Source organism: Micromesistius poutassou (assembly GCF_964030765.1).
Source record: "Micromesistius poutassou genome assembly, chromosome: 18".
Taxonomy (NCBI): Eukaryota; Metazoa; Chordata; class Actinopteri; order Gadiformes; family Gadidae; genus Micromesistius; species Micromesistius poutassou.
Window position 1 is genome coordinate 9641498 of NC_140288.1, and position 25322 is coordinate 9666819.

Here is a 25322-nt window from a genome sequence, read left to right on the forward strand (position 1 = left end):
GTTTAGACAAAATAAATGCCAGATTTTCCTTGTATTATTATAACAGTATTCAACATGGATACATAAACATAAACAAAACAGTAGTGCCTGCTTCACAGCATAAAATATACAATATAAATAGTGATTCAAACACAGCTTCGACATAGATCAACAGCATATGGCAAAAATTAAGTAACACAGCAGTGGCTTAAACCCAGTGTTGGGGGTAATGAAGTAAAGTAACGCATTACACTAAAAATATCAGTAACCACACTACTTTACTAGACTAAAGGTTCCTGCGTTCCTGCGTTACCCAAGTTGTTTACTGTGTATGCGTGCTGCCTGTGTGTGTGCTGCTTGCCTCGGCACGTTGCCATATTGATCGATTTGAGTGACGTAGCTGCTGGTGCGAAGGAGAGAGGGAAATGGAGGTAGAGACGGAGACGGAGACGAGCGCTACATTGCGGTTGTAGCAACACCAAATCAAAGTGTGACTGGGTTGTTTGTGTCCAAACCAAAGGTAGCTTTCTCTCTCTAGGCGTCCCGACTCTCAGTAGTTTGTGTAAGAGAAAGCTTTTCTGATATCCTGTCTATGTGTTATTTTGCTTTGTTGATAAGGCCGGCATAACCGTCTGGGCAAAATGTGTGTTGGAAGTGCTTGTGTATCCCGGGTCAAGCTCTTTAAACTGGTCCTTGAACCCTGTAACCTCTACCCCAGAGATGGGTCTCAGACCTGCCGCTATCGCTGGGGTGATCTCTCTAGACCGGCTACCGAAATCATCCGCAGTGTCGCCTGAAGGCTGCGGGGGAAGTTGTTGGTGCTTGGCAGCTGTTTCATTTGTGCGACCATCTTCATCATTCATCATCCACATACAGATTTATGTGGATAATTCCACATAAAGAATTAACGACATATTAATGTCGTTAATTCCAAATAATACGCCACTGGTTATGTCTATACATATTTGTTTCATGTAAATCCTTAATTTTAAAAAGTTGTACTCAATACGAATACACGTACCATTTCACCCCTTTTACTTACCTGTAATTTACAGCCTTAAAAGTGAGTTAAAAACCATCAAAACATACAATATTAAAAATGTAGCTACAAAAAGTCGCAACAAAATGTGCAAGTGCTGCACAACCAAGTAAAACAGCCACGGTACAGAGGGCAAGAAGCACCAGAGGAACCTGAAGCAGCCCTGCAATGATTCCCCCTCTGAAATACTGGCGTCTTCCCTGCTCTTACTGGATGTACTTAACCACGCCAGGACGGTTTACGAGCAGTTCCCCACATCGATCCACCGTGCTGGCACTGAGCTGAGCATGATGAGGGGTTGTGGGGGAGACGTTTGACGTCTGACCCCGCTCATTATGGCTCTTTGTAGCAGCGGTATCGGGGCCCTGGGTGCGGTACTGTGGGGGTAATTAGGTCACTTCATCAACGTCAGGCTCCCTCAAAAGGCGAGTGTGGTGGAACCGTAACGTGTCGGATGAGCTGCAGGTCGGCCAAATTCCGACACAAATGAAAAGCTTAACCTCTGCGAGACCGGAGAGGGACTGCTGTCTGCGCCCGGTGACTCTTCATCATGGCTCTGTTATCTCGGCGGTATCAGGCGTCACGTATAAAGGCTGCTGAGATGGCTGCCATGTAAAACACATTGTCTCATGTTCTTAAGTGTAACAGGTCGTTTGTTGCTAATTGATGGAGAACTGTTCCAAAACATGCAACATAAATTTATTTTGAAATAAATATAATAAGAAGTGTGGTGCAAGTCAGTATAAATGAAAGTAATCAAAAAGGTCATGCGAAGATCAGTCCATGTGTTACAAACAAAGGAAATCAAATGCCTGGAGGAGGGAGAAGCCAGTGGGGTATACTACGAGCCTCGCTGAACATACCCAGGCTTTCTTGGGAAAACCTGGATGGACAGAGACGCAACTCGCAATCAGAGTTAAATGGTACTATGACACTCACTTAGGATTCGATTAGTCGAGCCAGGTTTTCCGTTCTAGGTTCAACGCGCGTTCACGTGAAAAGGGTGTTTATCGCGTAATTTTACAAACTTTTGTTAAACTTTACAAAATGAATAGAGCAAGAGCAGTCTATTTCACTCAAGTGGAACAGATTGTCATAATTAACACCTAGGAGTTCAAAAATCTGATAAGAGCTAGGGGCAACACAATTGCACATACTGGCTAGGGAGGCGTGCTGGCAAAAAATTGTGTAAATTTGATCGTGTAAATTCATATAAGTGAAAGGATTCTGCATTTAGTCTATAAAATAACTATGCCAAATGATGAAAGAAACAATCAAAACAATCAAAATAAATCAATCATAACCAATCAATCCAAAACAAGTAGAAACAACCAAAAACAACAAAAACTCAACCACCACCAGCTATCTCCAACCAACACTCATACACACTTCCACTCCTCTCGCCCACCAGTCTCCGGACCTCCGGACTCTTCTCACTGGGGCCATCCATACAGAAATTGTATGAATAAAAACATCGGCCAAATGGAAAATTACCTAAAAATTACCTATTATCTAAATAGACCTTTTTTTACTCTCATAACTTTTAAGTTTCTATGGAACAAAACACACCCGCCCCGTCCTGGCGGCCCCCCCTGCCCCCCACGGAGAGTGTGGTGACGTTCACCCTGAGAACTCCTGCTGGTTTGTGTCAATGCTTAGAAACACTAAACAAGGATTTAAGGCGTACTGTATTTATAATCTAGCAGATACGGGATACATTTGTATATATTACCTAAGCCTTTTACGTTCTGTTTCTTGAAACATATTTGAATCCATGTAGATCCCACATTACTGTGATGAAGGCAGTGCGTGCTGATAATGAACGGCACTGTGCAGCAGTACAGGCTGGGGAGCTTAGTGTGTTGTTACTAAGGTTAGAGAAAGAGAGGGAGAGAGAGCGGAATAGCGTCCCTCAGCTACGAAGAAGTCATAGGATAAACAAAGGAAAATAAAAAGTAGAAGGGCTAGATGATCCCTTAAAGATTATGTTTCTAAATGACGGGGGGGGCCCTCTATGACATGTAAGACATGGTGGAGTCCCGTTAGTTCAAACACTCGGCGGTCAGCAGATGTTGGCTTTGACAGTGGGCTGGGGACTGGGCCTGACATCCACTAAATCAAGACAAACATCACATGCAGTGTCATTTTTCATTGCTCCATAGCTCGACGCAGGTCCCACGATCCCCCCATACTTAGACACAGAGCTGTGATATCCAGCTTTACCCGGGCCATACAGATGCCACAGATACACAGCTGTTTCCTGGACAACTGGCGGCAAAACCAAAGGCAGTGAAGTGAAATACTGACACAGTGGGGACATACATTTTAGTGTGAAATGTCAGATAGCACACTGATTAAGATAAACAGAAGGGTTTTTCCGGGGGAAGCAGAAGAAGAAAATAACACAAACTGGCGTCTTATCTTACAAGAACAGAGACATTTTCAACACTGCAGGCATCTCCCCAGTGCACTGTATAGTATAGTGTTAAGCCAGCAATAGGTTTACTAGTCCTCAAATGGAAGATCCTAAAAGAGATTGGGAGGTAATGTAAAAGGGCATCTCCTGGTGCAGACATGCCAACTACAATGAATGTGCCATAGTGCGAAATAAGAAAACACAAGAGAAACACTGAACAATCTGAATACTGAACCTGCAGACTTCTTATCAGAGTCAATTTGAGCAGTCTTAGTCGCACACCATTGAAAGACCCATTTAGCCACAAGACCGTTCAAATTGATTAATCCTATCAAAAGATAGCATTTTGAGTTCTCTATAATTGATTGGGCAGTCAATTAAGGAGCTATTAACACATTGGGCCGGGCCATAAGGGGGCGAAATGAAGCTTATTCTGCAAAAAATCCCCAACGGTTTTCTTGCTGGAATTGGTTTATGTTGGGATATTGAACAGAACATTGGATTTCTCAGGCAGCCTTCTCCCTTGACAGGCAGTGGGAGCTGTACCATCAATAAAGCCAAACCCTTTTTACACACAAGGCAGTCCATCTCGTCCTCGGTTCCACCTTTCAACTGGCCAAATCAATATAACATTTTAACCCCTTTTATACTCTTTCTCACCGATCCTCTTTCCTCCCAAATATTAATTGGTCTGCCTTGAAATACTCTCTGCACTTATTGACGACTACATCCGTGTAAACATACCCATCCTACACTTTATCTCAGAGAAGGCTTAAGCTTCTAACACATCTTCTAAAATCCTAGTTGAGTCCCTGGGGATGTCAGCTGGCTACTCTTGTCACACAAGTAATTTCTAAACCTCTTGTATTAAACTCTGAAGTTGATTTGACTACAAATGCCTTAATGGTTTTTGTAGTTATATATATATATATATATATATATATATAATATATATATATATATATATTATATATATATATATATATATTATATTATATAATGCAGCCATTCAAGTGTCTTTTTACCCTCACCAAATCACTGAATTAATTGGGGAGATCAACGCACCAGATCGCAAGAGCTACCAAGCAATAGGCTTATCTCTCTAGAGAGCCCAGAGGGTCATAATCTGTATAACCCTCGATTGCTGCGTCGCTATGTAGAAATGTTCAACTTATTTTCCCTTCAGCAGTGGAATTAACATATGGGCTGGAAAAGCTTCTTACAAAGAATATGTTGCTGGGTAAGTTGGATGAAAGAGCTATGCAGCTATGCTTAACACAGTGAGTGTGGCCAATCCCAGCCAACCCCCACTGCCCTTAAGGTCATTAAATCAATGTATCGATAAATTGGAAGAATAGATTACGGAGACAGATTAACTCATTTATCCTATGATAATCATATGGAAACCATTTTCTATCATGTACCGATAAAGTAAACTGGGTTGAATTAGAATTGGAAGAATTCACAAGGTTTATAACGTGCTCCCTATGGCCTCGTACTTTGCATTGAAAATAATCGTGTCGTGATGAGGATTAGGTGTTAAAGAAGTTGTGTGACAAAACAAATTATCTTAATTCCAAGCTGATTATGAGTCACACTGTGATCCTGACATGCAGCCAATACTTCCCCACTCAGAGCTGACCTCTTTAGATCGACCTCTCCCAACCGGGGGTCCGGTACTGCAGGTGACAATAACATGATAATAACATAGGTTAATAATACAGTTCATATAGTATTATGACTTGTTATTCTTTCTTTCAAACTACACAAATGATTGTTTACCTGTAAATAGTGGTGCTTCAGTTGTAACCACTGTTCCTGCTCTCACTGCACACGTTTATTAATCCATTTTTTACCGTTTATATATGAGGTGGTCTGTGACAGAATGCTGATTATCCAGTGGTCTGCCAGAAGTCACCAGTATGGAACAACTTGATCAGAGTACACGTCACAATGAACTGGAGTGAATGATGGATCACTGTTTTGAAATGCAGATTCTGAAATTGTCAATTCTGTCTTTAATTAAGCTATCTATTGACTGGTTGATTGATTGAACTCATGACTTGTGAACTATGTCATGAATGTACTTTGTGGATATTGATAAACCTATAAATCAATCCAACTGTCACCAGCATACGTCCTCATTTGGGATGCAGCTGTGGCACACGGAGAATAACATTGTTTATGCTTTGTCTGAACAAATCTTTTTTTGATATCAGTGTAAACGGAATCTAAATGGTCTTTGTTTTTTTCCTAAAATTCTAAACTGATGTGTTATTGTCTTGAACCTTATTGAACCTTATTGTACATGTAAATCCCCATCCATATATTCATATCCGAATCTCTGAATTTGAATAAACCTTCCATAAATAAGACTCACACATTCACAAGCTTTAACACCCTGTCAACCGGCTTTCCCATTAAACTATCGTTCCTGTTTCCTTTTCCTGCACCACAGAAGAAGAACCTTCCCGTCCTGGTGAGTCTGGGGGCCCTGGCCTCCTGGGGGGTGGTCCTGCTGTCTGCGCGCCTCTACTGGATGGGCAACAAGCCCCCCAACTTCTCCAACTCGGACAACCCCGCGGCCGACTCGCCGCACCTCCTCACGCGCTCGCTCACCTTCCTCCATCTGCCCGCCGCCAACGCCTGGCTCCTCCTCTGCCCCGACAAGCTCAGCTTCGATTGGTCCATGGACGCCCTGCCCCTGGTCAGGACGCTTGCTGATTGGAGGAACCTGCAGACGCTCGTCTTCTACTGTGTTTACATCCTCCTGGCCGTGTCAGGCCTCCGGGACCCTGCCTGCTCGGCCAATGGGACCAACGGGAAGGCCTCCGTGGCCAATGGGAAAACGGCCTCCTTGACCAATGGGAAAGCCTCCTCGATAGCCAATGGGAAAACCATCCCCAACGGGAAGTCCCTCCCCAACGGGAAGTACATCGCCAACGGTAACGGCTACCACGTCCTCGACGCAAACCACAACACCCACACCGAGATCGGGTCCCAGAAACCGGTCGCCAACGGGGCGGCCCGGCCCCCCGCCCCGTCCCGGCGGCCCCCCCTGCCCCCCACGGAGAGCGTGGCGACGTTCTCCCTGAGCCTCCTGACGCTGCCCTTCCTGCCCGCCACCAACCTCTTCTTCTACGTGGGCTTTGTGATGGCGGAGCGCGTGCTGTACATCCCCAGCATGGGCTTCTGCCTGCTGGTGGCGCTGGGGGCGCGGAGCCTGTACGGCCGGCGGCGGACCAGAGGGGGCCGCGCCCTGCTGCTGGGGCTCTGCGGGGGGCTGGTGCTGCTGAACGGGGTGAGAACCGTCCAGAGGAACAACGACTGGAGCAACGAGGAGAACCTCTACAGGTCTGGGATCAGCGTCAACCCCGCGAAAGGTGAGGCCGTGATGCTAGGGGTTAGAGGGGGGGGGGGGGGGGGGACACACTGATACTGGGACATACTGGGACACACTGGGACTGGGACACTGGACACTTTTGGAGACTTGGTTAATGTGCTCTGATTTGTCGTTGTCGTCGCTACAACATTGATCGTACTCTTCGATTGCTTTCGGCCTCAGCCTCCAGGCTCTAATGATGAATGCTTTAGCTTTGCAGCTTGCAGGCAACTGCAGAAGAAGTGCTGTGACTCAGCACTCAAAAGAAACGCCGCCCATTTTAGTATCACATAATCATGTTGCATGGAAACTCTTAATGATTGACTATGTATTGGTGAATACATTAGCTTATGAACTGAACAGGATGTTTGTGGGGGAATATTGTATTCACATTCTAAAAATGCAACCAATACCAGACAGTAGAACCGTCAGAAGACTCCGTGTAGAACCTGTAACTGACACGTTGCCTCTGCAGCCTGGGGGAACCTGGGGAACGTCCTGAAGAACCAGGCCAAGATGGCGGAGGCGGAGCGCGCCTACAGGAACGCCCTGTTCTACCGGGGGAACATGGCCGACATGCTCTACAACCTGTGAGTGGCAGACACGCCTTCCTCTGTCGCCTCTAGGTGAAGGTTCCACATCATACGCAGAGTGGGACAAGTCGGGAAGGGAAAGATACAGTCACGCAGAGAGTCACACGCAAAAAGTGGAGAGAAGATGAGAGAGAGAGAGAGAGAGAGAGAGAGAGAGAGAGAGAGAGAGAGAGAGAGAGAGGGAGGCATTAGAGTAGTAGTGTAGGGTTATGACCAGGAGGGAGAACAGAGTTGCCTGATGATGTAAGGCCCTGGCGCGGGGAGCGCTGAGCCCTCTCCTGACCCCGCTGGCCTTCCGTTTCACTCCCCTCTGTGATTCGATTACGGAGCCTGGAGGAGAACATGAGGCGGCTGCTAATACCCGTGTTAGCCCCGGGTCGCCCATGTGCCGGAGCCCCAAAACAGCTCCGGGAGTGTTGCCCTCATGGACACCCCTCTCCCTCCCTGCCTCCCACTCACCCCTCTCCCCCTCCGCCTCCCTAACCCTGTCTGTCTCTCTGTCGCTCTCTCTCTCGCTCTCTCTCTCTCTCTCTCTCTCTCTCTCTCTCTCTCTCTCTCTCTGTCTCTCTTTCTCTCTCTCTTTCTCTCTCTCTCTCTCTCTCTGTCTCTCTTTGTCTCTCTCTACACCCTCTTTTGCTTTCCCGCTTGTCGCTTAAAGCTGGTAAAGCGATTTACTCACAGGAGGAGGTGGGGAAAACAAATGATGTTGTAGTATTGGGAATGGAGATGCCATCGCGGTGTGATGGATGATGGGTGTGCGTTGGGATACTCACACGCAGCATTTTGTTGGTCATTTTGTTTCGCCGCCCTCACTCAATGCCCTTGTGACATCTTGAATTTCCTCTTTGCTCAAAGAGCGAATTCATTTTTCTTGCTGAATTCTGGAAACAGGATAGCTGTGGTGTGAGAGAGAGAGAGAGCGTTTAGAGACTCCGGGTCCGGCCCCTGACAGCCCTAATAGAAACATTGTGCTGGTCAGAGCACAGCCTTTAGATATGAGCCTGAAGACACACAACATACATCAAAAAAATAATAATAAAAAAAAATATATATATATATATATATATATATATATTTATTTATTACACAGCTTTGTTAAATACTCGTTTCTGATCCATTACAGCATTCAGTGGCCGATTATTTCTGAATTGCAGACCACTTCGTTGAATAGCAGACCGACATGGATGCGATTTTCAACCCTAACCCTATAATCGAACGGATAATCAATATCTTTTAATGGAAGCAATTCAATAATTTCTAAGTCTAAAATGATTGATTGATTTAGTAAGTAGCCGTGATACTGCATCATCCTGTGTGTATATATATATATATATATATATATATATATGCTCATATTTTATTTTATCTTCTTCATGATGAAAGTTTGTAGACCATATAATATGAAATAACTTTTGAGGAACATTTGAACATTTTGTTCTGATATGAACTTCCTTCTCCATGTATTCCACTAGACTACCTCAGCCCAGCGCCTCACACACCACACCACCGCTTGATGTTCTGATTAACTGCTGCAGACCGACCCATCCTTGACCTCTCCTCTGTTCTCCAGGGGCCTGCTGCTGCAGGAGACGGAGAGGTTCCCCGAGGCCCTGCACTACTACAGGCTGGCCATCGGGAGCCGACCCACCCTGGCCTGTGAGTAGCCCTCCACAACACAAGGCCCTCGTTATGAACCTGCTCAGTGACGCGCCCCGACTGCACCGGGGAAGCGAGGAAGCCACTGTCAACCATTACAGATTTCTCGCGGGAACGCCCTTCACTTTGTGGCCCTTCACTTTGTGGCCCTTCACTTTGTGGGCCTTTACTTTGTGGGTCTTTGTTGAACAGTAATTGGATGGAGGCGGTCGTCAGCCATTACTGCGTCTCACCGCTGCGTTTCCCCCCATGTTTTAATTGATCGCTGAGTGAATGAGATGAAGCCGCAGCCACCTGCTTCACCGTGTGGGCCGGCTCTAAGGCTGTTTTAGCTTAATGACAGAATAATGAGATTGAGGCGTTCTGCCTGTGCAGTCCTGGGCTGTATCAGCCGGCGCTGTTGGACGGGCAGAAGGGAAGGCTTATTTATTTATTTATTTATTTTCTAATTATATTGAACTTCTCCTTTCTTTTCTTTCTTTTCTTTCTTTGCTTGTTCTTTGTGTTTCTGTCATTTTTCTCAGCTCGTATTTTGACGTTTGCATTTTGTCTTTTTTTCTTTTTTTTGCACATGTTATTGTTTAACCATCTGATAAAAATCCGTAAAAGTCTTTACACCTTTTGTGCAAACCTCTCCTCGCCTCTCTCTCCCCAGCTCTACCCTGTGGACTGGACCCCAACCGCCTGCAGTTAAACACATGTCTCACCCCCGCCACTCACCCCTCTCTCTCTCTCCTCACCCCCACAGCGGCCTACCTGAACACGGGCATCGTCCTGATGAACCAGGGCAGCCTGGAGGAGGCCAGGCGGACCTTCTCCACCTGCGCCGAGATCCCTGACGAGAACCTCAAAGACCCGCACGCCCACAAGAGCTCCGTGACCAGCTGCCTGTACAACCTGGGGAAGCTGCTGCACGAGCAGGGCAAACAGGAGGTCAGCCCGGGCTCTGCTGGGTGGATAGTCCTACCGTCTCACTGGGGGATAGTCCTACCGTCTCTGCACCGCTGGGTGGATAGTCCTACCGTCTCACTGGGGGGATAGTCCTACCGTCTCACTGGGGGGATAGTCCTACCGTCTAACTGGAGGGATAGTCCTACGGTCTCCCGGGGTGGATTGTCCTACCGTCTCGTGGGTCGGATAGTCCTACCGTCTCGCAGGGTGGATAGTCCTACCGTCTCACTGGGGGATAGTCCTACCGTCTCTGCACCACTGGGTGGATAGTCCTACAGTCTCACTGGGTGGATAGTCCTACCGTCTAACTGGGTGGATAGTCCTACCGTCTAACTGGAGGGATAGTCCTAACGTCTCTGCACCGCTGGGTGGATAGTCCTACCGTATCATTGGGGGGATAGTCCTACGGTCTCCCGGGGTGGATAGTCCTACCGTATCGTGGGTCGGATAGTCCTACCGTCTCGCAGGGTGGATAGTCCTACCGTCTCACTGGGGGGATAGTCCTACCGTCTCACTGGGTGGATAGTCCTACCGTCTCACTGGGGGGATAGTCCTACCGTCTCACTGGGGGGATAGTCCTACCGTCTAACTGGAGGGATAGTCCTACTGTCTCTGCACCGCTGGGTGGATAGTCCTACCATCTCACTGGGGGGATAGTCCTACCGTCTCATTGGGGGGATAGTCCTACCGTCTCACTGGGGGGATAGTCCTACCGTCTAACTGGAGGGATAGTCCTACGGTCTCCCGGGGTGGATTGTCCTACCGTCTCACTGGGGGGATAGTCCTACCGTCTCACTGGGGGGATAGTCCTTCCGTCTCTGCACCGCTGGGGGGATAGTCCTACCGTCTCTGCACCACTGGGTGGATAGTCCTACCGTCTCGCGAGGTGGATAGTCCTACCGTCTCTGTGGGGATAGTCATTATTAGGAGTTGATAGGAGCCTCTATGTTCTAGTTTTTTTTTATAGGTTAGACATTTTATTTGACATATGTATGTATGTGTGTATATGTGTATATGGTCTATATTCTAATTAAGGTTGCAACAAAAACAACACAACAAGAATAGATGCTGCCACACCCCTTTTTTTCTTAAGTAGATTCATTAAATATCATTATGGTATGATAAAGGGAATATGGGAAAGCGTTGAAACATATTGCCTATTCCCTCTAAATACGGAGTAATGCAGATTAATTTCATTCATCCTGATAAATTCTAGAGTCATTCATTATTGTCTATAAATTCCCGCCGTGCTACATTGGAGGCCCCCAGACTTCACAACACATTCGACGCCATGCTAATGTTATGCAGTGCAGTGGTTCCGGTGTGCTGGAGATAAGGCCTTTAATGCACTCCTGTGTTTCACCAGACGGCTGCATTAGCCAATCCCAGCCCCCCTGTATCATGTCAGCAATTTCAATATGCTAATTAGGCTGCCACAAACCACAAACATGATTGGCCGGGCTAACCGTTCCATTACCGTCCCCGCAGGAGGCCCTGTCCGTCTACCAGCAAGCCGTGCACAAGATGCCCCAGCAGTTTGCCCCTCAGAGTCTGTTCAACATGATGGGTAGGTCAGCACTGTGGACACGTACTGGAGGTGGTCTATGGTCGCACACAGACACACACATGCACGCTCACACACATGCTTGCTTACACACGCATGCATGCTCACACACATGTGAGCATGCATGCGCAACCGTGCATATGCATGCTCTCACACATATGTATATGCACATGCACAGACATGCATGCATGCCTTCACACACACACACACACACACACACACACACACACACACACACACACACACACACACATGCTAATAAAGTATGCCAAACCGTTTGGGTTACAGTATTACACACAGTATATGATTCAAAATTCTTTATTCAATTCTAAAAGCGATTCATACATTATGTGTGGTTTAATTGCCTGTTTGAGAAGGATTTGATCCATATTTCATTTCCTTATGGTGTGTTTTAACTGTTTCATGGCCTATTTATTTTGATTTACTTAAGTCATTGAATTGGGTTATAGCTGAAGTGTGTGATGTGGCCAATTACACTTTGTACCCCAGCCAGTAAGTGAAACTGCAGAGCCAGAAGTTTCACAACCATGTCTCTGAAATGCCATACAGCGTAAACTTTTAGACTGTAGCTTAGCTTTTGCGCTGGCTTACTGTTAGCTTAGCCTTAGCTTAACGTTTGCTTAGTGTTTGTGAGTTGTAGCATTAGTGTTGGCTAGAATTTTTCAACAAAGAAAAGCAATACAATTAGCGTTCTACGTTTCTTGGTTCTCTCCATTCATCAACGTTCGTAACAGACCTCAGCACAGTGTCTCTTTATTATCAACACACATCTCCAGTTCTTAGAAATCCAGCTGTTCAAGTCAAACTGAATCAGGGCCAGAATTGCGACGGACCCAGCAGTGGATCTGTCTCTTCCTGCAGAGGATTATCAGATAATCCCGCTAACAAATCAAGTCCTTCCTTCCTCATGTTTCTGTTGCTAATTACATAAATGGTTGGCTGGAGATTGTAGAATATGATGTCTGCGAAGAGAAATGGGATTGGATACACAAGACTACTTTGCAGAGCAGCAAGGGAAGGCTGTTTGGTTAGGTGCAGGGCGGTGTGGGTGTTGGTTGAATAAGCAGGGGGGAGGTTTAGCGATGAGGGGGCTGGAAGATGCTCTGTTGCCTCTGGCAGTGATGCAATTCCCCAAACATTAAATTTCTCTTTTTTTTATACCCTCACGGCCAAAATGAGATACATTGTTTACTTGGTTCAACACAAATCTTTAATGTTGTTTGGAACTAAAACAAACGTGCTACTTCTGAGATAGTACAGCACTTTTGTAAGTATTTATACAACCATTTGAGGAATGCTCATTTCTGGGTAGTTGGAGCGAGGTCTTATCAGCTCTGCACCTGTTCTGGAACCTTCTTCCATCCCGTGGTGTCCCAAACCTTCTTATCTGCTCCCCAGACTCGCGAGGAAGGCAGAAAATGATGGCATATATCGATATGCCATCATGTTCTGCCTTCCTTGCGAGGAAGGTAAAATAGACTCAGGCAGCAGAGATGTTTTTTTGCTTTTAAGATTACTCTTATGATGTTTGAATCCATTCGTACGTATAGTAAAATAATTACAGTCATCTCAAACCACATCAAAAGTAGGTGTAAAACCCTCCTTTTCAGAATATAAATTGAAAAAAAAGTTTTTCACACGTGTGATTTACCTAAAGCGCGTGTGTGAGTTTCGAAGCGCATCACTTCAAAAAAAAATTGTTTAAAATTACCCGGGTTGTTTGATAGGTTGTTTTATAAAGAACAAACCCTTTTTTCTGTCGAAGCGTACCGCACTAAGAAGTGCAGCAGTGGCTGCTATTGAGCTGCTGTGCTCAGCTTAATCATGGACTTGAGTGGACGCTGCAGTTTTAATAGGCCAGGAGTGTATTATCTCTTATAGTGTGGATGCAATCATCTAATAGGTGTACAGTTGCTCATCGCCGTGACGATGGGAGCAAAGTTTAATTGGATTTTCAACTGCTCCAATAAACATCCTGGGCCAATTTGAAGTGTGTGTGTGTGTGTGTGTGTGTGTGTATGTGTGTGTGTGTGTGTGTGTGTGTGTCTGCATACCGGTATGTGTGTGTGCGCGCCCTTTTATGTATGTCAGTGTCTGCATTCATGTGTGTATCTGTTTGTGAGTATATGTGTACGCATGCATGGTAAATGGTAAATGGTCCTCATTTATATAGCACTTTTATCCAAAGCGCTTTACAGTGTTGACTGACATTCGCCCATTCATGCACACATTCACACACCGACGGCGGAGTCAACCACGCAGGGCAACAGCCAGCTCGTCAGGAGCAATTAGGGTGAGGCGTCTCGCTCAGGGACACCACGACACTCAGCTAGGAGGAGCCGGGGATCGAACCAGCAACCTTGCGGTTACCAGCCAACCCGCTCTCGCATGCATGGGTGTGTCTATGCATGTGCGTTTGTCTATGTATATACCTGCATGTGTGAACGTGTGTGTGGAAGGGAGGCGGTCCCCAGTCCTAACGCCACTGCCTACGCTGCAACCAATCATCTCCTGATTCTCCGTTCCTCTCCCCCGGGGTGGAGTGAGTGGCAGCAGCGGTGACCTGTGACCCTCTCTCTGTTCCAGGCGAGGCCTACATGCGGCTCCAGCGGCTGGACGACGCGGCCCACTGGTACCGGGAGTCCCTGAGGGCCAAGCCCGACCACATCCCCGCCCACCTCACCTACGGCAAGCTGCTGGCCGTCACCGTGAGTCCTCTCTCAGTCCCGGCATGGAGGGAAACTATTGAAGGCTTCACGTACATATACTCTCTCTCTCTCCTTCTCTTTCTCTTGACCCCCCAAGCCTCTCACAGTCTCTCTCTCTCTCTCTCTCTCTCTCTCTCTCTCTCTCTCTCTCTCTCTCACAGTCTCTTTCTCTCTCTCTCTCTCTCTCTCTCTCTCACAGTCTCTCTCTCTCTCTCTCTCTCTCACAGTCTCTCTCTCTCACAGTTGCTCTCTGTCACTCACAGTCTCTCTCTCTCTCTCTCTCTCTCTCTCTCTCTCTCGCTCTCTCTCTCTCTCCACCTTGATGTTGAGCTCTATGTGTGTGTCTTTCTCCCTATCTCTCTCTCTCGCTCGCTTTGTGTGTGTGTCTCTCTCTCTCTCTCTATTTCTAGTTTTCTTTATCTCTCTCTCTATCCATCAAAAAACGTCATTAATACACACACACATAACTTGCTCATAACACACACACACAGACACACACACACACACAGGGTTGGCAGAAGTACACGCTTGCATTATTAACGTAAAAAACGCAAGTGCTAATCTCGTACCGTTTCGAATCCTCAAATGAGATTATAAAGCGTTATGTCGCCCAGGGCGACGGTGGATGTGGTTAGAGTGAAGAGGAGTCAGGGCGACGTGCTGGATCCCGATCTCAGCTCGATAATGAGGCCGGCCGGAGTCACTGAGGGAGCGTGGAGACCCAGTTATGCACAACCAAGTCGATTTCATTCGCCGAAGAATGTTTGTCGTTTATCTGAGACGGGGAGAAACGACGTAAGAGGGTCAGGGGAGTTGAGCAGGAGGAGAGGAGAGGAGAGGAGAGGAGGGGAGAGGAGAGGAGAGGAGGGGAGAGGAGAGGAGAGGAGAGGAGAGGAGATGAGATGAGAGGAGGCTGAAGCATGCGTCTTGTGTTGGCCGGTGGTGTGGCGTTTGCGGCTGTTGGGTCACGGCGGATAGCAGTGGGGGCTTGTGTCTCTCGTCACTCATTGGCTCAGCCTGAGCAGATAGAGGCTCCAGCGAGTCATTGTCTTCAGCCCTGGAATACACAGCGAGGGCTGGTCTGTCTGTGGTGCAGACGGTAACAATACAAGTACAGTACAACACAAATACAATACAATACAATAAGTATACAATAGTTATATAATTATATAATTATATGAAACCCACTGTTTTAGACGCTTAAGCACAAAAGCACTTCATTCCCATTCAAAGCGAGCAAAGAAATGCAGCATGCTACGATTTGCTCCATTCAGAGGATATGATTATTTTTATGTGATGGGATGGAAGAAGGCAAAGAAACGTCTTCCTCCTCTGTGTATCTTCGGCCGCCGTGTTCGGCAGCAGAAGAGCCCTGACCTGGGGGGTGCTAGGGGGAGTTCTGAGTGGAGGAGGACAACGGTCTCCCATTGGTCGAGGGGGTGTTGATGGACATGTGGGGAAGTCGTCCACCGCGCTCCCGGGGGGAGAGGGACGGGAGAGGCCGCTCCTCCGATTTCCATAACGTTAAAATCCTCATCTTCGGAACATGTGGGCGGCTCTGGTCACCGTACCGTTCCTCTCCACTGGAGCGTGACCCACTAAAGCCCGGAGCTATTGGAACATTATAGATCTCAGGTGGCTGATGACACGCACTCCCAGCATGCATCTGGTTGGAGTCAAACCAACGCGGCCTTGCTGGGGAAGCTGGTCCAGAGCCACCGTTTGAAGCAGCACATCTTTCACAACTCTTTATAATGGATGGCTGTTGTGCCTGTGGTTGTTAAACACACAAATAATGGGATCCATTCCTGTAGATACCCCATCTGAGGGAGTTCTAGTTCCACACACACACACACACACACACACACACACACACACACACACACAGGCCTATTCGTGCTTCTGGAAGGCACTAAGCAGAACTAATATATTACGTACTTGGAAAGTGACACAGTCCCCTAATGAAGGAAGGCTACAGAAGAGCACAATCTGTGTGTGTGTGTGTGTGTGTGTGTGTGTGTGTGTGTGTGTGTGTGTGTGTGTGTGTGTGTGTGTGTGTGAATGTACGAACATTCCTGACTCAAGTAACGGGTTATCTGAACATCTAGAACATCCTGTAATTATTCAGAAAGTGTCATTTTAAATGAATAACTTGAGTTCTCAAATGTGACCAGGCAGAGAGGTACATGGCCTGTAACAGAAGCCCATTTTAACGGCACTTTTTAAAATCATAGCAACAAAGTTATCATACTATGGTACCATCCACACACACACACACACACACACACACACACACACACAAGCACTCACATGCTCATCGGCCGTGAAATGCAACTTTTAGTCATACTGATGGTTCTGGTGGTTAACTGCCTGGCAAAATGTAATTAGGTGCAACATGCAGAGGGGTGATGAATAATGGAGAGGGAATGACTTAGTGGATCGCTGGCCCGTGCCAAAACGTCTCCATTGATTATCCTTCGCAGAGGCCGAGGGCGATAAGGGGGCTAAAATTAGGCTTCGAAAACTGCCGATGCTAAACAAACTGTGGACCCTGATCAGCAACGTCTTGTTCGTCTTGTTTAGCGTTGAGAGCGATCGAGAAACAAATAAATTAATGCAACGTTCAAACATTCATCATTTGGTTAATTGGTATTATGTCAGAACTGATATTTCTGTGATTTGACAAATTATGAGTCCTCGACATTATAATGTATGATTATTGATCTGTTTTTGAGTAAGTGTCTTGTTAGCTGTTCGGGCTGGGCATCATTCATGATGTAAGACACTATTATACAATAACAATCCAAAATCATCATCATCACCAATTGAGGATAAAATAAAGACGGGTTTGTCAGCTGCTGATAAGGGATCTGTGGTGGACTGTGATCGCCCAGACATCACCACCATATTCATCTGCCCCGGGAAGAGAACTACTTCTTTAGCTGTGCGAGCATCAGTCAGACATCAGAGAGAGAGAGAGAGAGAGAGAGAGAGAGAGAGAGAGAGAGAGATGTCCTCCAGGATGTGTTGTGTGTGTGTGAAGCGTTCCCCTCTCGATAAGATGGACGCTGAGAATCCTGCCCACTGAGCCATCTCTCTGTCTCCTCTCACATTTTATCTTCTGCAGCGAATCTCTACCGCACCCCCCCCCCCCCTCCGCCACTTGCATTACACACACACACACACACACACACACACACACACACACACACACACAAACACACACAATCGTGGGACAGCAGATGTTTTCCTAGCTGCCAAAGGTCTGGACATGGAGGAGGAGGTGGAGGAGGTGGAGAAGGGGTGTATACTGAGATGGATTTCTGAACCTTTCAACGCTACCTGACCCTCTCTCTCTCTCTCTCTCTCTCTCTCTCTCTCTCTCTCTCTCTCTCTCTCTCTCTCTCTCTCCCAGCGCCATGGGTGCGCAACTCTGTTTCTGACGATCGTGGATCTATGGCTTATCAAAGCATGTGGGCATGTGTGTTTGTATGTGTATGTGTATGTGTGTTTGTGTGTGTGTGTGTGTGTGTGTGCGTGTGGTGCGTGCATGCATATGTTTGTGTTTCTGTGTGTGTGTGTGCGTGTGTGGGGGGGGGGCATCGTAGGCATTTTAACTGTTAGTTTAGTTCATTTCCCCATATTATGCCACCGCATTCCCACACACCACTTCAAGCACACACACACACACAAACACACACACCCAAACACACAGGCTCAGATAAGAGTGGCCTTGCAGGGTTGGACATCTGGTGCTCTCCCCCCCCAGGCCATGGGCCCCAAAAGCAGACCCCTGGAACCTCTATGAACCCCCCCCACCCCCACACACACACACACACCTTAACCCCCACCACCACCCCGATATCCCCTCTACATAACCGCTCGCTGGGGGCAGAGGAGATTGGATCGGCCCGGGACAACAGGTCAGCGAACACTCTCTTAATGTAATTACACGACTTCCTCATCGGATATCTCCATCCCTCCGTCAGTGGTTCTCAGAGTGCTGCACTCAAGCTGCAGCCGTGACCGCACTAACATGTCCTTCCTCTAGGGGGTGTATGGTGGTGGTTTGGTTTAAAAAAGGCCGGCCCCCTTTCTATGTCCATGCGAACACTTTGATTTCATTCTCAGAATACAAAGCGTCTACATTACTTCTTTGTTCGGTTAGGATCTCAGTGGCTAGTTCATCTCCGTATTATGGATTTTTGAGATTGGTCATTTCCGCTTCTGGGTGCAAATATCTCAAGCAATGGCGGCGTCTCTAACGCGTTGGTTTTTAGTGTCTTGTTAAACACCTCCTTCCCAGATTCTGCACTGGGGGGGGGGCAGGATATAGTATGAGGTGTGAGAAATGTAACATCGAACTAAAGAAAGTGAGTTGCATGGGAAATGTTGCCTGTGGTGGTACAATAAAGAAACCACTTTCAGCTTCAAAATAAGAGCAGCAATAACAGAGGAAAAATATACGCATGGTTTTAAGATTTGATAAACAAGTTCAATAGCATTCATCATGGATACATTTTTGGCAGGGGCAAAGAGGAACGATTTGAATAAAATTGCATTTTTATTCAAATCTGCATTTTAATAAAATTCTGTCTACATACTTGTTCATTATTCTACATGAGACACACATTGTTTTATCCTTATTATGAATTACCTTTTGTGTGGTATGATTGTTTTTTTTAATGAGGGGGGGGGGGGGAACATTGTGTAATGAGGCCTGAAAAAAACAGTTTGAGAACCTCTGGTCTAGATGTTGGCTTAAACTCCGGGGGGGCCCAGAGTCAAGGTGGAGTTATTGTGCAATTGTTCACGGCAATAGAAAGTGTGTGTGTGTGTGTGTTAGTCACCCTAGTGTCGCCATATGGTCTAAAGTCGTCGCAATGCGATGCTTTTGGGTTCATTTGTTGAGTTGAATGAGAGTTAAAGGCGCTACAATGTTAGGGAAATTTGTGTGTGTGTGTGTGTGTGCACGTCTTTGCCTGTTTGTTTGTGCGCTCACATGTGTGAAATTGTAAATGTGTAGACTACCACAGTTTACCACAGTGGAAAAATCCCATTATTAAACCCAGCTGTGTGTGTGCGAGTGTGTGTGTGTGTTTATGTATATGTATTTTTGTGTAGTATGTGTAAAGTTTCACAGCGTACCACAGAGGAAAGATGGCCTTACTAAGCCCAGCTATGGTACAGAGCTCAGCCGTAGCCCCCAGGCCCGCTGGGCTGAACTCAGAGCAGCAGAGTGGCTGACAGAGGAGTGGAAGTTGTGGTTAGCTAGCGCTGCTATTGATTTATGATCTGAAGCCTATATGTGCCTCTGGATGCAGTTAGCGGCAACGCTAGTCCTGTAGCTACAACAAGACAGGCTAAATACAGTATCGGATGGTGAGACTTTCTAACAGGTGACTGTCATTATGATTTATGAGATGCGTTTCACACGCAGCCGCTAAACTCCACATCTGGAAATCGGAACCATCCTTCTGTTGATATCTGACGTCCCAGGCTATCTTTATAGTCGACGTCTGGAGACGTGAGCGGCCTAAACGTGTGTCCGTTAATTGATTGAAATGACAAACGCAAAGAGGCGGAAATAATCCAGTTCTCCAGTCAAACACCCTCTCATTCGCTTGGAGGAAAATGCAAGGAAGGGAAAGGGCTCATAAAGCACAGCTAATACGCCCATTTCTTTGACTCTGTGTTGAAAACGCAAATCCATCGGCAATATGGAAACAATCAGTGCCGGAGCGTAAACAAGAAGATGTGAAGCAGGGGGAGCCCTGGAATACTGATCACAACTTTGTAGAGGCTCAGGGTGACACACACTCATACGGGGTTCAGCTGTTGATTCATGGAAACAGTGGTGGGAACGCTACAAGTCTTCTATTTGTGTGCGTGCGAGTGTGTCCGCACCTCTATCCGGGATCTCAGGCTGTCATGTTATGCAGAGGAATGAAACAAATTGTTGCACATGTAGAAAAGACTCCATGGCTGTGTCTGATTTCATCCGTGTTTCATCTCTCTCCTGCAGGGACAAAAGGCAGAAGCCGAGAAGTACTACTTGAGAGCCATTCAGCTGGACCCCACCAAGGGAAACTGCTACATGCATTATGGTATGCTCTCCCTTTATCAACATGACGTGATGTTGTATAGGCCCCACATGTGTTTGCAATATCAGTTGAACTTTAAAAAAAAACTGTTAAGAAACAATGGATTCAAAGTGTCATCTTTCCCTCCACAATGATATAACAGTATTGTGGTACTTTGTCTCAGAATTAGTTATATAATATTCATTTCAGAAATATATGTTAATTGCAAATGCAAATTTGTATTTTAAGGTTTTCCTTAGAAAAGGTCCACAACCATAGTTGTGAAAAATGACTTTGAGTCATTTAGTTTAGATTTACTTTAATCTCATTTAGAGGCACCTTTTAACTTCTCACTTCCAGGGAAACGGGTGTGTTTAAGTTCTCAGCCATCAGAGATATAGCACAGAAAAGAAAATGAACTAAGTGGTGTCTGAGTGAAACCCATTGTGTATAATCCACTGGTCTCCGTCCTGATTGCCTCCATCTCACCCCTCACCACACCCGCTACCCGGTACATGTCTCTGTGTCTCTGTTGGCGTGGGCCCCGGGGGTCAGGGTGAAGTTGCTGTCTTTGGCCCCTGAGTTGTTTCCCGTTACGGGCCCTCGTACCAGAACTCCTTTCTTGTACTTTCTGTTTTCCTTTCTTCCGCCGTTATCTCGTAGGCTGCACTGTAGGTACTGTTTGTTTTCCCTGCAGGCTCCCATTTCTCTTTATCAATACAGCAACACTCCCATTCCCCACTCCCATTCCCCACTCCCATTCCCTTTCTCTTTATCAATACAGCAACACTCCCCCCACTTTTCCACAGTCTCAGTTCCAGGTTCTTGTTGTTGTATGTGCGTTGACGTAGATCCTTTTGGATCTGTTTGTCCACTGATGTGTGTGTGGGTGTGTGTGTGTGTGTGATTGAGAGAGAGAGAAAGAGAGTGAGTGAGTTAGTGTGTTGGTGTAGGTGTATGTGTATGTGTGGGTGCATGCGTTTTGTATATGTATGCGCTTGTGTGTGTGTGTGTGTGTGGGGTTCTCTATGCCAAACAGCCCATCGCTGACACATGTGCGCTCCAGGAAACACACACACAGACACACACACGCACACGCATATTCAATTCCACAACAAAGAAAGCCAAAGCCAATGACGCCATTGTTTACGGGACCTGCATGAGAACAAGGATGTGAAGGGTTAACGTGGCTGAGATAGCTCAGACGACTCAGGCTGCTTCCTATCTTCCTGCGATTGTCCGTAGTAACGCCTGTTTGCATGCAACAAACACACACACACACGCACATGTGCCAGGCCGATGATCTGTTTAATACAAGACGTTCCCGCGTTTCCATAGCAACGATAGGGTACGCCGTAAGGCTCCAGAAGCACGGATGAACTCTCGGACCCGACCCCCATTCAGTAGGATGATTACTGAAATGTGAATTTAAGTATGTGTCTCAAAAACACTCCCCACCACTACCGCACACACACACACACACACACACACACACACACACACGTAGGAGGACAGTAGGAAGCCAAGGAGGAGGTAACATCTGCAGCCAGTCTTGCTTCCTAATTTATAGCTGCCGAGCACCGACGCCCTGGGGAGACGCCGGCAGGTGGTGGGGCACTACAAGAGAACCTCTGACTCACACACACACACACACACACACACACACACACACACACTACCGGAGCCACTCAGCGTAGCGGCGACTCCCAGCCCGTTTGGTTCTTTCGACTCGTTGCTCTTCCTTTCCTTTGTTGTTTGTTTTGTGTTCTTCCCGTGCGGCTCTCTTCCCCTGCGTGGATCCATCATCCGTCGTTTGTCTGCTCCTTCCTCTTCCTCTGCTTCTTGATGTTCTTCATCAGAGGCACTCGTTGCTTCCTTCCTTCACGGTGTCGTCCCTCTTCATCTTCATTCCTGTTACGTGCTGTCACTTGTGTTCATGCTCACGCCATCTGTCAAAACACCTCTCTCTCTCTCTCTCTCTGTATCTCTCTCTATATCTCTGTATATCTTACTCTTACTCTCTCGCTCTCTATCTCTTCCTCTCTCTCCATCTATTTATCTTACTCTCTATCTCAGTCTTGTACTCCTCTTCTTCAATCTCTCCCTCTTTCTGTGTATCTCTATCTCTCTGCTTTTGTCTCCTCCTCCATCTCTTCTCTCTCTATCTCTCTCTCTCCTTCTGTCTCTCCATCTCTTCATGTATCTGTCTCCCTCCCTCTGTCTCCATCTTTCTATGATTCTCTCTCCCTCGTCTCTCTTTCTCTCCATGCCTCCCTCTCTACCTTTCTCTTTCTCCCTTTTCCTCTCTCTCTCGTCTCTCTCTCTCTCTCTCTCTCTCTCTCTCTCTCTCTCTCTCTCTCTCTCTCTCTCTCTCTCTCTCTCTCTCTCTCCCTGTCCTTCTCACTCCCTCTCCCTCTCTCTGTAACTCACTTGCTTTTAATATCCGTAATCTTGCGAGCTAGTTGATAATTCAAAGAGATAAGCAGTAAAGTGCTGTAGGACTTAATAGCTCAAGGTGTTTTCCTGTTGTAACAGTCAACCACTCCACATCAAACCACTTACCCAACCAATAAGCCTCCATCCTCCCCTCCTCCCCCTCCTCCTCCCCCTCCCCCCCCCCCAACCCTCTGCTCTCTGGGCTCAGTGCTGTAGTGCTGTGTTTCACCTCCGCCCAGCGCCTCTCACTGCGTTGTAATGTGAGCCCTTTCTCCTCTCCTCCTCACCTCCTCCCTCCTTTGGTCTTCAGGGCAGTTCCTTCTGGAACTTTCTCGGCTGGAGGAGGCGGCGGCGATGGCGGAGCGAGCGGCCGAGCTGGACGGCGGCGAGTTTGACGTCGTCTTCAGCGCCGCCCACATGCTCAGGTCAGATCACACTCACACGCAAAGATTAAAACACACGTCAACAGGTGAGGACAGCTGGAATGGGCCGTGAGCTGTTGCGTATTACATCATCCTGAAAAGTTATTTTTATCTCCCCCCCGCCCCCCACACATGAATTTTATTTGAAAAGCACACAAAGAAACGGCCCAACGTATACACACAGCTGCGTTACATAACGGTGTTTCAGCCACCTGAGGGGGAGGATGTCAAACCAACCCGCATATTTCAAAGTAAAAGCGGTAAATATTTGGGCACTTCGGAGCCCGTCGTGGAAAAAATGATCAGACCGATGTGTTGGTTCATAGACATGCACAGAACGCATCGCAGGGCAAATGAACCGGAATCCACCCCGTGCCCGGCACAGTCTTGGACGGGTGTTCACCTCATTCCTGTTCATTCCACATATCTGGGAAAGCCATTAGCACGCTGGCATCCTTCTTCCACACAAAGGAGCTCCAACCACAGAGGATCGCTTCAAAGTTAAGAGTCCCTGCGCTTTGGGACGGAGGTTTGGCTCGTGGAAAGCGTGAGTAAATCTACGTGACGGATTGTGGCTGCCTGCTCTCGCCGCTCTGACAGCCTGTTTTCATCTCAGACCCCTCACTGTGACACACACTCCCTATTTATTACGGGCCTGTTGCGAGCCTCACGTTGGTTATTAGTGCCTGGGCGCCATTATCTGTTGCACTAAAAGATAAATACAGATAATGAGTATCTCATAAAACAACAACATTAGTGGTACGTAGTTAAAGTACCCTTGTCGCCCTGTTGTTTGAAGGACTAAACGGGGCGGAGCTATGAGTTACCCGTCAGCCTAGATCGCACGCCGGCACGGTTTCACGTCGGCCACGTGCCAAATCGGCGGAGACACATCGCACTTCATATTGATCGCTGCATCTGGAAAACTCTGGAAAACAGAAACCCTCGCAAGAAGCTGCACACGTCCGGTTGCTCCCCTTACTCCCGCTGCCGTCGGCGGTGAACCTAATGAAGACGCGGCCGAGAACCGGCCAAAGGCTTGTTTCCACGATGGCGGCTGACGGATCGCCGTGGTGCGTTTCTTTTTTTACACAAGCGTACAAACGACAGAGAGTTCAGTGTGAGTTCAGCGCGGCTCTGGCCCCCCCCCCGGTGAGGGTGGGTGGGTGTGTCAGCTGTCAACCTGCTGGCATGCGGCTCCCCGGCGGCCCATTAGGGATTACGCAGAGTGCTCACGGGAAGTATTTCTTTGCTAGTTATAAGAATGGATGGCGCTATTAGGCAGCCCATCTATTACTCTCCCTCATTTGTGTGTGTCTCTCTCTCTCTCTCTCTCTCTCTCTCTCCCTCTCTCTCTCTCTCTCTCTCTCTCTCTATCTCTCTCCAGGCAGGCCAGTCTGAACGAGGCAGCGGAGAGACAGTACGAGAGGGCAGCCAGCCTCAGACCAGATGTGAGTGATGTGTCTCACACACACACACACACACACACACACACACACTGTCCATGTAGCACTTAAACTGACTGTCCTACACTAATGTACACCATCACAGACGTTGACCTTCCTGTTTAGGGGTACCTTTCTTCACTGACTTAAACTTGAAAGTCGGTTGTTTTCCAAGGGGCCATCCAGAGTCTACAGCCTTCACCATTACACTAGTCCCCATTATGTCAAATGCCAAAGTGGTGGAAGGAACCGGGGCCCCTTCATGTTACTCACTTGTCCAGCATCAATCAGTCACTTCAAAGACGGCCGCCTCTGGCCTCCGCCCCTGGCCTCCACCCCTGGCCTCCACCCCTGGCCTCCGCCCCTGGCCTCCACCCCTGGCCTCCACCCCTGGCCTCCACCCCTGGCCTCAGCCCCTGGCCTCCGCCCCTGGCCTCAGCCTCCGGCCTCAGCCTCTGGCCTCCGCCTCTGGATGTTCTTCAGGAAGACCTCCAGAGCTTTTAGCCGGGCATGGACATGGCTTCCTGCAGTGATCCGTCATGGGGTCTCCCATGGCAACACTGTTTTCCCGCCCTCACTGACCACTGATCTGAACCAAATGCATTGCTGTTGTGTTTCTGTAAGGTC

At 47.5% G+C, this 25322-nt stretch overlaps 1 protein-coding gene across 1 annotated transcript in view; it reads left to right on the forward strand.

Moving 5' to 3' along the window:
* The window catches only part of tmtc2a (transmembrane O-mannosyltransferase targeting cadherins 2a), a gene marked incomplete at its 5' end in the record, with an annotated part of 34229 nt that overhangs the window by 5876 nt on the left and 3031 nt on the right, over positions 1-25322 (forward strand). The window contains 9 exons of the mRNA XM_084483299.1: positions 5893-6817; positions 7292-7406; positions 8980-9065; positions 9814-9998; positions 11505-11583; positions 14188-14309; positions 20335-20416; positions 23139-23253; positions 24638-24701. Of these exons, the coding sequence (XP_084339425.1) occupies positions 5893-6817; positions 7292-7406; positions 8980-9065; positions 9814-9998; positions 11505-11583; positions 14188-14309; positions 20335-20416; positions 23139-23253; positions 24638-24701 (1773 nt within the window). The remainder of the gene's footprint in view (positions 1-5892; positions 6818-7291; positions 7407-8979; positions 9066-9813; positions 9999-11504; positions 11584-14187; positions 14310-20334; positions 20417-23138; positions 23254-24637; positions 24702-25322) is intronic.